This window comes from Poecile atricapillus, chromosome 8 (assembly GCF_030490865.1).
Source record: "Poecile atricapillus isolate bPoeAtr1 chromosome 8, bPoeAtr1.hap1, whole genome shotgun sequence".
Taxonomy (NCBI): Eukaryota; Metazoa; Chordata; class Aves; order Passeriformes; family Paridae; genus Poecile; species Poecile atricapillus.
Genome location: NC_081256.1, coordinates 8,521,087 through 8,537,079, shown reverse-complemented (window position 1 = coordinate 8,537,079; position 15,993 = coordinate 8,521,087). Strand labels below are relative to the sequence as shown.

The 15,993-nt window shown below is 52.3% G+C and overlaps 1 protein-coding gene and 4 non-coding genes across 5 annotated transcripts; all 5 read left to right on the top strand.

The window, feature by feature from the left end:
• The first annotated feature begins 4,874 nt into the window (after positions 1-4,874).
• On the top strand, positions 4,875-4,946 carry TRNAM-CAU (transfer RNA methionine (anticodon CAU)). Its single transcript has one exon. It is a non-coding gene; the product is annotated as a tRNA-Met (tRNA).
• Positions 4,947-9,069: 4,123 nt separating this feature from the next.
• LOC131581638 (feather keratin Cos1-1/Cos1-3/Cos2-1-like) lies at positions 9,070-9,387 on the top strand. The gene has a single exon (XM_058844127.1). The coding sequence runs from the start codon at positions 9,070-9,072 to the stop codon at positions 9,385-9,387; it is 318 nt and encodes a 105-aa protein (XP_058700110.1).
• Positions 9,388-10,536: 1,149 nt separating this feature from the next.
• Positions 10,537-10,618, top strand: TRNAS-AGA (transfer RNA serine (anticodon AGA)). Its single transcript has one exon. It is a non-coding gene; the product is annotated as a tRNA-Ser (tRNA).
• Positions 10,619-11,351: 733 nt separating this feature from the next.
• On the top strand, positions 11,352-11,423 carry TRNAM-CAU (transfer RNA methionine (anticodon CAU)). The gene has a single exon. It is a non-coding gene; the product is annotated as a tRNA-Met (tRNA).
• Positions 11,424-12,210: 787 nt separating this feature from the next.
• On the top strand, positions 12,211-12,282 carry TRNAQ-CUG (transfer RNA glutamine (anticodon CUG)). Its single transcript has one exon. It is a non-coding gene; the product is annotated as a tRNA-Gln (tRNA).
• Positions 12,283-15,993: the final 3,711 nt, after the last annotated feature.

Here is a 15,993-nt window from a genome sequence, read left to right as displayed (position 1 = left end):
TCTTTGAGCTGTCACAAGAGCATTGCACAAGATTGGAATAAATATGGATTTTAATAATAGAGCTGCTTAATGTTGAAGTTTAAAACTCCATGCTTCAGTTGCTCTCACATCATTAACCCTTCCCCACTAAGGAATATCGTACACAACTTTACAATCAGTGATTACTCTCACATAAAAATAAGAGAAATAAATCTGTACTTTTTATACAGAAGTGTCCTCTTCTCTGAGGTCCGTGACTTCCAGCTTCCTGCTGAATCTGAGTGGAAAAAAAGAGATCTGGAGAGGCTGGTTCCTTGCATTGCTTGGTATTCCCATCCCCAACAGAATGGGAAATAAACATTTTTAATCGTCAAATAACTGATGATAAATGGACAGCTGTGATAGGAACCTATCCCAGTATGTTGTGTCACGTGCACTAAAAGGTGAAATTAATGCTTTTTTCCCAGAACTTTATCTCTCTGGAAAGATCTAACATTTATCTTCTGAACATGTGCATCCCACTGGGCATGAGGAGATGCTTCTAATCCTTTTGAAATACCACTCTTATGGATCAGGCAACTTTGTGACTTTGGAAAAGGAAAGAGGCTTTATATCATGCCCTCTTTTTATTTATTTTATCTTTAGTTAAGGCTTTAAAGTTTTGTTTGATTTCTGGTTTTGGAATTTATTTGTAGAAATATAAAAATATTCTTTTTTTCTTTTGTGAGTTTCCTTACTGAATCAAAAAGTTGTTATGGTCTTGCTAAAATTACAGTAATTGAAGGGTCAAATGATGTCTTTTATGAGACCAGCTGAATGAAACTGAAGAGACACTTTCAGAAACAGAAACGTTTCACTGAAATCCAAACACCAGTTTTCAAAATTAAATTCAGATTAAGAACTGTTTAAATTTGAACAGTTCTTAAGCTGCAGAGAAATTTGAGAGTTGATAAATGTACTGGTTCTGTGTCCTGTTGCAATTTTTCCAATTCCTGAACCACCAGTAGCTCATGTGTGTTCTGCTGAACTCACCTTTTCTCTCTCTAATGACTTACTGAATCTTCCCTCTGTGTTGCAGGTACAACCCTCTTTGATGATATAATTGATTAACTTGTGCAAGTTAAACTTGTATCACAAGTTTGAAGCTGTATTTTGCCTTGAAGATCAAAGCTTCAGCCTGCATATCCTGAAAGCTGGTCTGGCTTTTAGAGTACAGTATTAGTCACATTAAAGATATTATCTTTGTAAATTCAATCCTCTATATATCCTGCAGTAATGGTGTGTATGTTCACACCATCCCTTCTTACAGAGAGGCTAACTAAAAAGAGCAGATGTCATATATTTAATCAAGATCTTTCCCTTTCATGGTTTTCCTGTTCAAAGAAAACAAAGATGAATGAGTTCTCAGGATTTAAGTCCTCTGCTGTTTGCACAGAGCTAATTTTTGAATGCTTTTGTAGGCGTACACCTACTCGGCTGTCCTGTAGAAACATGGTAGGAGTTTACTATGAATTTCTGTAATGGAATAAAGTAATTCAGGCACAGGGAGGGGCTTCCTCTGGCCATCGGAGGTGCGATTAAAAGGGAGCTGAGCATGTGCTTCCCTCCCTCTCACCTGCCATTCAGGCGCAGGGCAAGATTCAATTTGTTATGTTGTTTCCACTTCTCAGAGGTGGCCTTCTTGAAATTGTGGCAGCGCAGGTCTTTCGGACAAGGTGAACAGCTATGCCCAGTCTTGGTGGGTAGCTGATCTAGTGCCCTGGGTCATGCCCAGTAACAGCGTTCCGGCACATTTTAAGGGATCAGTCCCTGGATGTTGTGCATTTTGGAGGAGAGGATGCCATTTCTTTTCAGCTGGCCTTCTAGCTCCTCTCTTTGGCAAAGGAAGCAAGTTTGGATCTGCACATTAGTGATTTTAAAGGCTTTTCCCAATAGGCAGTTCTCCGGGTTGGAGTTCTTGAACTGTCAGGGGCAATGCAAAGGCCAAGCCCTTGAGCTTTCTGTCCTGGCAGCTCTAGTGCATGAGCAGTCCCTGGTTCCCTTTGGATCCTGACTGAAGGCTTAGCATGGCACCTAGAGCTGAGAAGGAAAGTGCCGATAGCAGGGTGAGTGCTCGGATTTAACGGGTGCAGCTGAATTGCAAGCAGCAAGAGCTTTCTCAGCTGGCACTTCTGTGAGCTCTGAGTTTGGTAGATGTTTTCAGGTTTGCGGCCGGTCTCTGCGATTGTGAAAAGCTTTGTTACACCAGAGGAATTCGTGCTGCTGTTTGAGTGTGCTGCAATAACAGCTTACATTTGGGAGAGAAAGATCGGTGAAATCTTTTTGTCCTGACACAGTTGATTTGAGAGCAGGGGCGTTTCCAGCTTGGCTCTGTCCCTGGGGGTGGTTTCGAGCTGGGCTCCGTGCGTTTCCTTCTTTTCCAAGTCCACACTCCCATCGTGTGGTTGTTTTGATGAGTGCTGACACTGCCTAGGAAAAAGCCAAGCGCTTTTCTGGCTTGGAAGTGCGGGCAAGAGCTCCGCTGTGGATCCCGGCTCCTGGACACTGACAGAATGTGATCCTGCAGGTAGCGGGGAAGGAAAAATCATTTCATGTGAAGTTTGTGGGCTGCAAAAGAAAAGGCAATTGAAAAACGGCCCCTCTCTTTTAGAACCTTTTCTGTGCCATCGGCTGCTCTACACCTAACTTGCACCCACTGAGCTGCATCCAGCTCCCTGGAGATACACATTGTCCTTCAAGCTCCATGTACCATCCCACCTTCTCACTCTCACAGATGCCAAAGCCCTTCAAAACATCCAGCAGCTGCTCGCAAAGAAAAAGTCCTACAACAAAAAGTTGTGGTGCCCGTGGCACTACATCAGCTGCATACCAAGACTCAGCGGAGCTGCTTATCTTGTCCAAAAGACATGTGCTGCTGGAATTTCAAGAGACACCTTTCAGAAGTGAAAATCACATGACATATTGAATCTTTTAGGAAACCACCTTCCAAAGATGGGTACTGACACCCTAAATGTACAACTTGAGGCAGTGCTTCCACACCAAATATGCCAGGACAGAAAGTTTCTGTGGTCCTTAAGCTGCATGAAGCAGCTTCTTTATCTTCACCTCCAACACTGGGGCTATGTACTTTCATGGCCCCATGAAAAAGCATTGTCATTCTCCTTCAGGAACTTAGCAAGCAAAAGTTGCATGCAGCCTCAGGTGTTGCATACATCCAACAACTGCTCCCACACAGAAGGGGCCAGGACAGAAATGTGTTGCTAGAATATTCCTCCCCATGGTACCTTAATATCTGCTCCACCAACACTGGCATTATGTCCTTTGCTTTCCAGGGAGGGGCACACTGAGTCACTTGGCTTTTCTTCCCTTCAGCCCTGAAGAAGGCCCTTCAGGAGCCAGGCAAGGCTGCCAGCAGCTCCTCCCTTGCAGCTGCTCTGCAGAGCAGGCACCTGGATGAGAACAGTGCCCCTTTTCCATGGGAAAGAAACCTCGGTCCTCCAGTGTGTCGAGGTCATCTGGGGCTCCAAGGGCAGCCAGAGTCCCAATTACTGGCAGCTTTGGTCTGGGAGAAGTCCTATGACGTTTGCTCTGAAACCTCAAACCCTGGCCCTGAGCCTTGACATTAAAACCCTCCAACCTTGGACCCCTGACCTTAAAACCCTTGACACCTGAACCATGACTGCCTGACCTCTGAGCCTTTACCCCTGAGCTTTGAGCTGCTGACCATTGACCCCAACCTCAGCCTCTGACCTCTGACATCCAAACCACTGATGATGTCTGAGAGACCACCTAGAACAGAGGCAAGACAGTGTTAAAGGAATAAAGTTGGTGTTTATTAGAAAAAGGATACACCTGGGACAGTACAAGAGTCCGGCTGAGGCTACACACAAGATGGACTATGGGTCACACACACTTTCACACTTTTATGAGTTTTTCCCCATTTACATATTGGGGTTAATTGTCCAATTACAGCTTCAGGTTATGAAACCCGATCCTCCCAAATTGCTCTCCTCAATTCATTGTTCTTTATCCTTTATGGGCCTGAAGTTGAAACAGTTTCCTTGGTTCTCAGGCAGGAAAAAGATTGTTTTGTCCAACTAAACTGTGAAGAGAACTTGCTAACATTTTCTAGGAAGTTCAGAGTTATGTACTAATTCAGTACAGAATCTGGAAAATATGAAAACTAAACTATGTAAGGCCTGGAGACAAAATCCATTCCTGCTTTTCCGTTTGCAGCCAAGCCACTTGGTGTGAGGGAAACACTGCAATGGAAAAGAAGCTCAGAGAAGTTGTCAGCACCAAGTGTGAAGGGCAGGGACCTGCAGCTCGACAAACTGCTCAGCAAAAAGAGCCTAGAACTCAGACCTTTACTTCAGAGTAACCATGAGCAGCACTGAGCTGAGGCTCCAGAATCTGCAGAGTTAAAAGAGGAGAATTCTTTCTGTTGGCAATTCCAACCAAAGGCAACCCGTGTCCCTCCTTGTCCAGCACAGAACTGAAGCGTCGGGCAGGGGCTGTCCCGCAGCGTGCTGGGAGCGGAGCTGGATTTCTGTGCAGGGCTGCAGCCATGAGGATGTCACTGGATTTCAGGTGCCCTCATCCCTAGCAAGGCCCAAGGCTGCAGCCTGCCTTTGGGACAGCCTTGAGGATGTGCAGGGCCAGCGTGGGTGGTCAAAGGGCAAGGGGCTGTGCAGGGCTGTGAGCGGGAGGTGTGGGAGAAGGGCAAGACCAGGTGCTGGAGCTGTGGGGCGCACGGCCAAGGGAGATGAACTTGTCAGGGTGTCTATTTTGTGGGGTGGGGGAGGCCGAGCAGGGAGGAAGGGAAGGAGTGAGGGCCAGCAGTACCCGGCAGCATGGAGCTGCAGTGAGGGCAATGGCAGCCAAGGCTCAGGAGGAGCAGAGTGGCGCAGCGGGAGCGTGCTGGGCCCATAACCCAGAGGTCGATGGATCAAAACCATCCTCTGCTAAGGCACTTTTTTCACAGCAGCAGGCACAGCTTCCCCCACAAGGCCCTGCACATTGAGGGCACACAGGTTTTCCTCCCTTCCCTGAAGGCAGATCAATCCCAGTTGCCCAGGCACAGGAGGGCACCTGCAGGCCTATGCAGGGGCAGAGGAGGCTCAGGCTGCTCCATGTGCACGACACAAACACCTGGGAGCTTTCTCTGTCCTCATCTGTTTGCTGCCGTGACCATGTGGAGGCTCAATATCTTTCTATAGCTCTGCAATCAGTTCAAGGAGCTCGACCAACACTGGAAGAAGGAGGAGAACAAACGAGCAGGAGTCTCCAGCAATGCTGCACAAAGCCTTTAATGAGAAGGATCAAAAGCAGTGGCACAGAACAGAGACCAAGGAACGCGTGTGCAGGGGCCAGGGAGGGAAAGAGCTGGGCCCATTTGCCAAGGACAAAGGGGACGATGCGCCGGCTTCAGCAGATCTGACCGCAGCGGGGGATAGGCAGGCACAGGCCTGAGCCCCCCAGCCCAAGGGAGCCCCCAGAAGAGATGGGAACCCCTGAGGTGCTGAGGGAGCTGCCCACAGCAGCTGACAGAGAGGATCCCACGGCCGTGCTCTGAGGGAAAGAGGTGAGGATGGGGCCCGGCAGGGTCACCACCACCGGCGAAGGCTCGATGTACACCGTGGAGTCAGCACAGCGGGCGAGGCACGGCTCGCTGCAGCTGCTTGCAAGGGGCGTTGGGCCACAGGGGCCGCAGGGCCGTGGGGGACAGGGTCTGCAGCAAGACATCTCTCGGTGCAGGAGGCAAGGCTGCAACACAGAGCAGGGAGCAGGGTCCAGCCTCAGCATCACTCTGTCTCTCTGTCCCTCGGCTCTCTCCAGGGACACATTTGCTCTGCCCAACACACTCTGTGCCTACAGCTGCCACGACCCTGCCACTGCCCTCCCAGTGGCACGGCACGGGAAGGCCGCCCCACTTCAGGAATAGGACCCAGCACAGAGGCTTTAAGGCCCCTGTGGAAAGACTGTTCACAGCCCATCTCCAGAACAGACATGGCTGTGTTACACCTGTCCAGGGAAGCACTGCCACATTTTGTTAGCCCATGGAGGGTGCTAATTCTGCTGGGCACATCCCCCTGCAGCAGAGCCCCACTGATCCCCTTCTGCTGCATCAAAGCCCCCTCTCCCCACCCGTCCCCAGCCACCAGCATGGAAAGGCTGCCGGCCCTTCAACGCTTCCGTGTCAGGGCCAAGCTGAGGCAGCCCAAGGATCAAGCTGGGCAGCCTCCATGACAGCAGTTCTTCCCACAGGGAGGCATGGAGCGGACTCAGGCTTACCTCGTTCCTCGAGGAAAGGGAGGCCAGAGAGGAGGATGCAGAGCCTGCAGCAGCGCAGCCTTTTATGCCGTGTCCCAGAGCCCTGTGGGGCCACAAACATTCCTTGTTTGTGAAACATCCAAACTCCTGGGAGTGGCCACTTGCGAGGCATCGCTGCTGATGAGGTCCCTGCCTCTTTCATCTCAAATTTTGTTGTCCCATTTCATACCAGATTTGTGCAATGACTCTTAGAATCAACTGAGGAGAGAATGGACCTTAAAATCATCTAGCTTGAGCCCCCTTCAACGGGTTCTGCAACTCTTCTCTGGACAACCAGTTCCTGTGTGTCACCACTCTGTACCAAAAAGATTCCTTCCCAATATCAAACCCATATATTCCTGCTTTCAGTTTCAGACCAGTAGCCCTTGACCCATCTCTATTGAGTCCTGCCCAGTATCCTTTCCTTTCTTGACTGAATGTCTCCTGGGAGCCTTCTCTTTTCTTTGCTACACAACCCCAACCCTCTCAGCCTGTCTTCACAGGACAGTGGCTCCAGTTGCCTGCTGGTCTTTGTGGCTCCTCTGGACCCTCTGCAGCAGGTCTGTGTGTTTCTTTGGCTGTGGGTCCTAGAACTGGATGCAGTACCCCAGCTAAGGTGTCTTGAGAACTGAGTAGATCACGACAATCCCCTCCCTCAACCTGCTGGCCACTCAACTCTGGATGCATCCCAAAATACAATTGGATGTTTGCACTTTGCTGCAAGCAGGCAATGCAGGTTCACGTTCAGTATTTCAGCCACCAGAACCTGCAAATCCCCATCTGCAGAGCTGCTCTCAATCCACTCATGGCCTAGACTGTGTCCATGTTTGGGATTGTCCCGACCTTGGCTCTTGACCTTGTTGAATTCCATGAGGTTTGCACAGACCCACCTCTCCATCCTGCCCTCCGGATGGCATCCCTTCCTCTACAGTACCAGCCCCATCACTCAGCTCAATGTCATCCACAAACCAGCTGAGGATGCACTCATTCCCTCCACCCAGGTCTCCCAAGAAGGTGTTAAATATTCCTGTTCCCCTCACCAAGCCCAGTAAAACCACACTCATCACAGGCTGGACACCACTTGAGTTGGACATTGAGCTGTCATCCACAAGGCCTTGAGTCTCGCCTTCCATCCAATGGATGATGGACTGAGTGGCCACCCCACATAAAATCCACATCACTCCTATTTAGGATAGGAGCTCTGTTATTCCTTGAGCGCCTGAGTCTGTGGCACGCCGTCCACTGGAGTCCACACTGGGTGACTCAGGTTTGCCTGGAGCTCAGGGATTTTCCCAGCTCTTCCACATCACCATGACACCCACGTGCTCTGGGAGACCGATCCAGTGTCCCTTTGAAATGTAAAATGCATGGAATGGGAAACCCCATCCCTGACCCAGAAAAAAAGAGCCATGGGCTTTGGGCTCCCTGCCCTCAGCCTTTTCCCCAAAGCTGCCATCCAGGGCTCTGGCCTCTGGGATGAGCACGCTGAGCAAAACAGGTCAGAGTGGCTGTGGGTCTCTTTCAGGGAAGGACGCGGCATCACTTTGATCACACAGCCAGGCCGTGGTACAGCCTGTGGACTGTAAGCAAGCTCCCCATGGCTGTCACTCAGGCCTGCAGGGGACATCCTTCCAGCAGAACGTGGACTTTCCTTGCCACTCAGCTTTGCCACCTCCCTGCAGAGTTGGGTCTCTTCCCCACTATAGAGTTGTGCAGTGTTGACTTTCTGCCTCAACTGACCCACAGTGTTCTGGACCTCTGTGATGGCCCATGGAAGAAATGACTCTCAGGATTAGCCCAAGTGCCTGCACTGAAAGCTCCTTGAGAGCTGACCTGAGGTGTCTCTTTTTGGCTGAATTTAAGTGTGACTGGAGCCAAAGTAACAGACAATATGAACAAGTGACAGAAGCAATAGGCACTACACAAATTCAGTTCAAATCACGTTATGCACTGACCTAGGACCTCCAAGTCAATTGACCTTAGGAAGCTGGGTCACACATCAATCATTTCCATGTTGTGTGGTGTGAAACTGGTGAAAAATGCTTGAGATGAAAGAGGCAGGGACCTCATCAGCAGCGATGCCTCGCAAGTGGCCACTCCCAGGAGTTTGGATGTTTCACAAACAAGGAATGTTTGTGGCCCCACAGGGCTCTGGGACACGGCATAAAAGGCTGCGCTGCTGCAGGCTCTGCATCCTCCTCTCTGGCCTCCCTTTCCTCGAGGAACGAGGTAAGCCTGAGTCCGCTCCATGCCTCCCTGTGGGAAGAACTGCTGTCATGGAGGCTGCCCAGCTTGATCCTTGGGCTGCCTCAGCTTGGCCCTGACACGGAAGCGTTGAAGGGCCGGCAGCCTTTCCATGCTGGTGGCTGGGGACGGGTGGGGAGAGGGGGCTTTGATGCAGCAGAAGGGAATCAGTGGGGCTCTGCTGCAGGGGGATGTGCCCAGCAGAATTAGCACCCTCCATGGGCTAACAAAATGTGGCAGTGCTTCCCTGGACATGTGTAACACAGCCATGTCTGTTCTGGAGATGGGCTGTGAGCAGTCTTTCCACAGGGGCCTTAAAGCCTCTGTGCTGGGTCCTATTCCTGAAGTGGGGCGGCCTTCCAGTGCCGTGCCACTGGGAGGGCAGTGGCAGGGTTGTGGCAGCTGTAGGCACAGAGTGTGTTGGGCAGAGCAAATGTGTCCCTGGAGAGAGCCGAGGGACAGAGAGACAGAGTGATGCTGAGGCTGGACCCTGCTCCCTGCTCTGTGTTGCAGCCTTGCCTCCTGCACCGAGAGATGTCTTGCTGCAGACCCTGTCCCCCACGGCCCTGCGGCCCCTGTGGCCCAACGCCCCTTGCAAGCAGCTGCAGCGAGCCGTGCCTCGCCCGCTGTGCTGACTCCACGGTGTACATCGAGCCTTCGCCGGTGGTGGTGACCCTGCCGGGCCCCATCCTCACCTCTTTCCCTCAGAGCACGGCCGTGGGATCCTCTCTGTCAGCTGCTGTGGGCAGCTCCCTCAGCACCTCAGGGGTTCCCATCTCTTCTGGGGGCTCCCTTGGGCTGGGGGGCTCAGGCCTGTGCCTGCCTATCCCCCGCTGCGGTCAGATCTGCTGAAGCCGGCGCATCGTCCCCTTTGTCCTTGGCAAATGGGCCCAGCTCTTTCCCTCCCTGGCCCCTGCACACGCGTTCCTTGGTCTCTGTTCTGTGCCACCGCTTTTGATCCTTCTCATTAAAGGCTTTGTGCAGCATTGCTGGAGACTCCTGCTCGTTTGTTCTCCTCCTCCCTCAGCTACCACTTGCTCTGCCAGGGTGAGCACTGGATGCTGTCCTGAGCTTACCGGCAGCTACACAAGAACTCCGAAACATTACTCCAGAGCACCAAAGGCTCTCTCACTGAGCTTGACTCTGTAACCTTGACATCACGGCCCTGCAGGGCGTGGTGCCAATTTGTTCCACGTGAGAGTTAATACAAATATTTTGATTTAATTTTCAGTTCTGTCATAGCTTCTTCACAAAATCACAGCAAAATCAATCTTCTCTCTTCTATTGGTGATGTGGGGATGTGTCAGGGGCATGATTATAGGACTGTGGGATGGAAAGGAGAAAAGCATTTCATTTTATGGCTGGACAGCGGCAGTCTGGATTCAACCGTGTTTGATTGCAAAGTTCACTCTGTTACTCACAGACTTCTGTTATTAAACTGATGAAGCAAGAATAGAATATCGAACTGAAACCAATGTTTAGTGTTGTACACGGCCACTATGCATTCAAAAGTGTATAGTATGCAGGCATTCATAATTAAAAGTGTGCAAAAGCATTTAGCAGCACTCGATCCGATGTCACAGCAAGGACTTAATTACAAATTCACAGGGAAAACATTCATACCATTATCAATTCTCTCCCTATTTCTCTCACATGCACGCACACACACACACACACACACACACATACCCAGACACACACTCCCCTAGATAGATGTCAGTTCACTTCCATTTAGCTTGCTTGTATTTTGTTTGGTTTTGTTGTTGCTTGTTTTCCCTTGTTGTGCTTTAACTGTCCTGAAAGTAGTAGAGTGAATCTTGCCAAAGCACTTTGTTGTGCTTTCCTTTCATATTAAATCTGGCTTTTGCTGATACCCTTGCCAGTGAGTTTTTGAAGCCACCTCAAGCACTGGTTCGTAGCAGGAGCCTTGTCCTGAAGTGCCGGGGCGTTGGTGTTGTGGCACAGGGCATGTGCTGAGCAGGGCAGGGAGGGCTGGAGCAGGTAGTTGTGGCCGAGTGGTGAAGGCGATGGACTAGAAATCCATTGGGGTTTCCCCGCGCAGGTTCGAATCCTGCCAACTACGGGGCACACGCCCCTTTTGGGCTGCGGGCAGCTGACAACGCTGTGCGGGTACCAGCCCGCAGCTGGCTGCCATGGACAGCAGCTGGAGCTGCCCAGAGAGCTCCTGCACTTCAGCCCCAGCAACTTTACTAGGTCCCACTGTTCCTTCAGTTCCTTCTGCAACTGCCATTACATTAGACGGGCACTGCATTTCCTGACTCTGGATTTTTCCCTCTGGGGGAGCAGACCCCTTTAAAACAGACTCCAGCAAATTAAAGGGGCCTCTGGTTGGTACAGACTGTTCTTGATGTATTTTCTCAGCTTGTTGTGTCCCTCCTTGGCCAGCACAGAACTGAAGCGTCGGGCAGGTGCTGTCCTGCAGCGTGCTGGGAGCGGAGCTGGATTTCTGTGCAGGGCTGCAGCCATGTGGATTGAGTCACTGGATTTCAGGTGCCCTCATCCCTAGCAAGGCCCAAGGCTGCAGCCTGCCTTTGGGACAGCCTTGAGGATGTGCAGGGCCAGCGTGGGTGGTCAAAGGGCAAGGGGCTGTGCAGGGCTGTGAGCGGAAGGCGGGGGAGAAGGGCAAGACCAGGTGCTGGAGCTGTGGGGCGCACGGCCAAGGGAGATGAACTTGTCAGGGTGTCTATTTTGTGGGGTGGGGGAGGCCGAGCAGGGAGGAAGGGAAGGAGTGAGGGCCAGCAGTACCCAGCAGCATGGAGCTGCAGTGAGGGCAATGGCAGCCAAGGCTCAGGAGGAGCAGAGTGGCGCAGCGGGAGCGTGCTGGGCCCATAACCCAGAGGTCGATGGATCAAAACCATCCTCTGCTAAGGCACTTTTTTCACAGCAGCAGGCACAGCTTCCCCCACAAGGCCCTGCACATTGAGGGCACACAGGTTTTCCTCCCTTCCCTGAAGGCAGATCAATCCCAGTTGCCCAGGCACAGGAGGGCACCTGCAGGCCTATGCAGGGGCAGAGGAGGCTCAGGCTGCTCCATGTGCACGACACAAACACCTGGGAGTTTTCTCTGTCCTCATCTGTTTGCTGCCATGACCATTTGGACGCTGATCCAGGATGAGGACCATGCAGCTATTGCCAAGGGACACTGTATTGGCCAGTGGTGGCTGGGTGTTGGGAGGGGAGGAGACACCGGGTGCTGCGGGCAACGCCTCTCTAGGAAAACTTTCAGGGGTTGGCATGCCCAGGAGAAAGCTGGTTCCTGCTGCCACCACAACTCTGAAACATCTGATTCCCATTCAGTAGTCCTTCAGGACCTGGACTGGCTTGGGCTGGGGAAGCAAAGACAAGGGGGCTTCTTCAGAATGAAGGTGACTTCCCAAGGTGTGCCCTGAGTCAGAAAGAGATTGTTGCAATTTGGGAAAGACAAGATAGTGCAAGTTTCGATTCTAACGCTCGTAAGAGAGGCCATGCCAGGCTTGCAGAAGGAGCTGTGCTGCTGGCCTGAGGGATGGTGTGATTAGAGAGTGCCTGGAGGCCCTGCAGGGAAGGCTGCTCGTGGTGAGAGATGTCCAAGGCGATGGAGAGACAGCCAGCCTCAGCTGGGGACAGAAGGCAGAGCAAGGCTCGGCACAGGGGCCAGAGGTGACCGGTGCAGGAGGTCCCATGGTGTAATGGTGAGCACTCTGGACTCTGAATCCAGTGATCTGAGTTCAAATCTCAGTGGGACCTCAGCCTTTTTGTTCCCTCGGGCTTTCCCTCAGCACGCTTACACCCTCACAGCTCTCCCCGGCAGCTGCTTCACCTGTGGAGACTGCTCTGATGAATCACACAGCAGCTGAGGTGGAGACCACCACCCAAAAGGGATCAGGCACAGGAGGCTACTCTGGGACTGTTCTATGTTGGATGCATCCAAAAGCGGACACTGGGCTATTCACTCTGGGCAGCTGTTTCCAGGTTGCACCATTCCCACAGTAACTGCCGGTTACTCCCTGTGGCAGAACTTGTGTGCCCAGCCCTGTCCACTGCTCCTTTCTTGCTCCTTCCCTCTGCGGCTTCTTTCCCTCTTTTCCCTGTCAGTGTCTTTCTATTGCACTTCAATCAGTTCAAGGAGCTCGACCAATATTGGAAGAAGGAGGAGAACAAACGAGCAGGAGTCTCCAGCAATGATGCACAAAGCCTTTAATGAGAAGGATCAAAAGCGGTGGCACAGAACAGAGACCAAGGAACGCGTGTGCAGGGGCCAGGGAGGGAAAGAGCTGGGCCCATTTGCCAAGGACAAAGGGGACGATGCGCCGGCTTCAGCAGATCTGACCGCAGCGGGGGATAGGCAGGCACAGGCCTGACCCTCCCAGCCCAAGGGAGCCCCCAGAAGAGATGGGAACCCCTGAGGTGCTGAGGGAGCTGCCCACAGCAGCTGACAGAGAGGATCCCACGGCCGTGCTCTGAGGGAAAGAGGTGAGGATGGGGCCCGGCAGGGTCACCACCACCGGCGAAGGCTCGATGTACACCGTGGAGTCAGCACAGCGGGCGAGGCACGGCTCGCTGCAGCTGCTTGCAAGGGGCGTTGGGCCACAGGGGCCGCAGGGCCGTGGGGGACAGGGTCTGCAGCAAGACATCTCTCGGTGCAGGAGGCAAGGCTGCAACACAGAGCAGGGAGCAGGGTCCAGCCTCAGCATCACTCTGTCTCTCTGTCCCTCGGCTCTCTCCAGGGACACATTTGCTCTGCCCAACACACTCTGTGCCTACAGCTGCCACGACCCTGCCACTGCCCTCCCAGTGGCACGACACGGGAAGGCCGCCCCACTTCAGGAATAGGACCCAGCACAGAGGCTTTAAGGCCCCTGTGGAAAGACTGCTCACAGCCCATCTCCAGAACAGACATGGCTGTGTTACACATGTCCAGGGAAGCACTGCCACATTTTGTTAGCCCACGGAAGGTGCTAATTCTGCTGGGCACATCCCACTGCAGCAGAGCCCCACTGATCCCCTTCTGCTGCATCAAAGCCCCCTCTCCCCACCCGTCCCCAGCCACCAGCATGGAAAGGCTGCCGGCCCTTCAACGCTTCCGTGTCAGGGCCAAGCTGAGGCAGCCCAAGGATCAAGCTGGGCAGCCTCCCTGACAGCAGTTCTTCCCACAGGGAGGCATGGAGCGGACTCAGGCTTACCTCGTTCCTCGAGGAAAGGGAGGCCAGAGAGGAGGATGCAGAGCCTGCAGCAGGGCAGCCTTTTATGCCGTGTCCCAGAGCCCTGTGGGGCCACAAACATTTTTTGTTTGTGAAACATCCAAACTCCTGGGAGTGGCCATTTGCGAGGCATCGCTGCTGATGAGGTCCCTGCCTCTTTCATCTCAAATTTTGTTGCCCCACTTCATAGAAGACAGATTTGTGCAATGACTCTTAGAATCACTTTTACGATAGAATGGACCTTAAAATCATCTAGCTTGAGCCCCCTCAATGGTTTCTGCAACTCTTCTCTGGACAACCAGTTCCTGTGTGTCACCACTCTGTACCAAAAAGATTCCTTCCCAATATCTAATCTATATCTTCCTGATTTCAATTTGAGACCAGTAGCCCTTGACCCATCTCTATTCAGTCCTGCCCAGTATCCTTTCCTTTCATGACTGAATGTCTCCTGGGAGCCTTCTCTTTTCTTTGCTACACAACCCCAACCCTCTCAGCCTGTCTTCACAGGACAGTGGCTCCAGTTGCCTGCTGGTCTTTGTGGCTCCTCTGGACCCTCTGCAGCAGATCTGTGTGTTTCTTTGGCTGTGGGTCCTAGAACTGGATGCAGTACCCCAGCTAAGGTGTCTTGAGAACTGAGTAGATCACGACAATCCCCTCCCTCAACCTGCTGGCCACTCAACTCTGGATGCATCCCAAAATACAATTGGATGTTTGCACTTTCCTGCAAGCAGGCAATGCAGGTTCATGTTCAGTATTTCAGCCACCAGAACCTGCAAATCCCCATCTACAGAGCTGCTCTCAATCCACTCATGACCTAGACTGTGTCCATGTTTGGGATTATCCCGACCTTGGCTCTTGACCTTGTTGAATTCCATGAGGTTTGCACAGACCCACCTCTCCATCCTGCCCTCCGGATGGCATCCCTTCCTCTACAGTACCAGCCCCATCACTCAGCTCAATGTCATCCACAAACCAGCTGAGGATGCACTCATTCCCTCCACCCAGGTGTCCCAAGAAGGTGTTAAATATTCCTGTTCCCCTCACCAAGCCCAGTAAAACCACACTCATCACAGGCTGGACACCACTTGAGTTGGACATTGAGCTGTCATCCACAAGGCCTTGAGTCTCGCCTTCCATCCAATGGATGATGGACTGAGTGGCCACCCCACATAAAATCCACATCACTCCTATTTAGGATAGGAGCTCTGTTATTCCTTGAGCACCTGAGTCTGTGGCACGCCGTCTACGGGAGTCCACACTGGGTGACTCAGGTTTGCCTGGAGCTCAGGGATTTTCCCAGCTCTTCCACATCACCATGACACCCACGTGCTCTGGGAGACCGATCCAGTGTCCCTTTGAAATGTAAAATGCATGGAATGGGAAACCCCATCCCTGACCCAGAAAAAAAGAGCCATGGGCTTTGGGCTCCCTGCCCTCAGCCTTTTCCCCAAAGCTGCCATCCAGGGCTCTGGCCTCTGGGATGAGCACGCTGAGCAAAACAGGTCAGAGTGGCTGTGGGTCTCTTTCAGGGAAGGACGCGGCATCACTTTGATCACACAGCCAGGCCGTGGTACAGCCTGTGGACTGTAAGCAAGCTCCCCATGGCTGTCACTCAGGCCTGCAGGGGACATCCTTCCAGCAGAACGTGGACTTTCCTTGCCACTCAGCTTTGGCACCTCCCTGCAGAGTTGGGTCTCTTCCCCACTATAGGGTTGTGCAGTGTTGACTTTCTGCCTCAACTGACCCACAGTGTTCTGGACCTCTGTGATGGCCCATGGAAGAAATGACTCTCAGGATTAGCCCAAGTGCCTGCACTGAAAGCTCCTTGAGAGCTGACCTGAGGTGTCTCTTTTTGGCTGAATTTAAGTGTGACTGGAGCCAAAGTAACAGACAATATGAACAAGTGACAGAAGCAATAGGCACTACACAAATTCAGTTCAAATCACGTTATTCACTGACCTAGGACCTCCAAGTCAATTGACCTTAGGAAGCTGGGTCACACATCAATCATTTCCATGTTGTGTGGTGTGAAACTGGAGAAAAATGCTTGAGATGAAAGAGGCAGGGACCTCATCAGCAGCGATGCCTCGCAAATGGCCACTCCCAGGAGTTTGGATGTTTCACAAACAAGGAATGTTTGTGGCCCCACAGGGCTCTGGGACACGGCATAAAAGGCTGCCCTGCTGCAGGCTCTGCATCCTCCTCTCTGGCCTCCCTTTCCTCGAGGAACGAGGTAAGCCTGAGTCCGCTCCATGCC

Bases quoted from the DNA above. Each gene is read 5' to 3' on its own strand.
- LOC131581638 (XM_058844127.1), top strand. From the start codon at position 9,070: ATGTCTTGCTGCAGACCCTGTCCCCCACGGCCCTGCGGCCCCTGTGGC.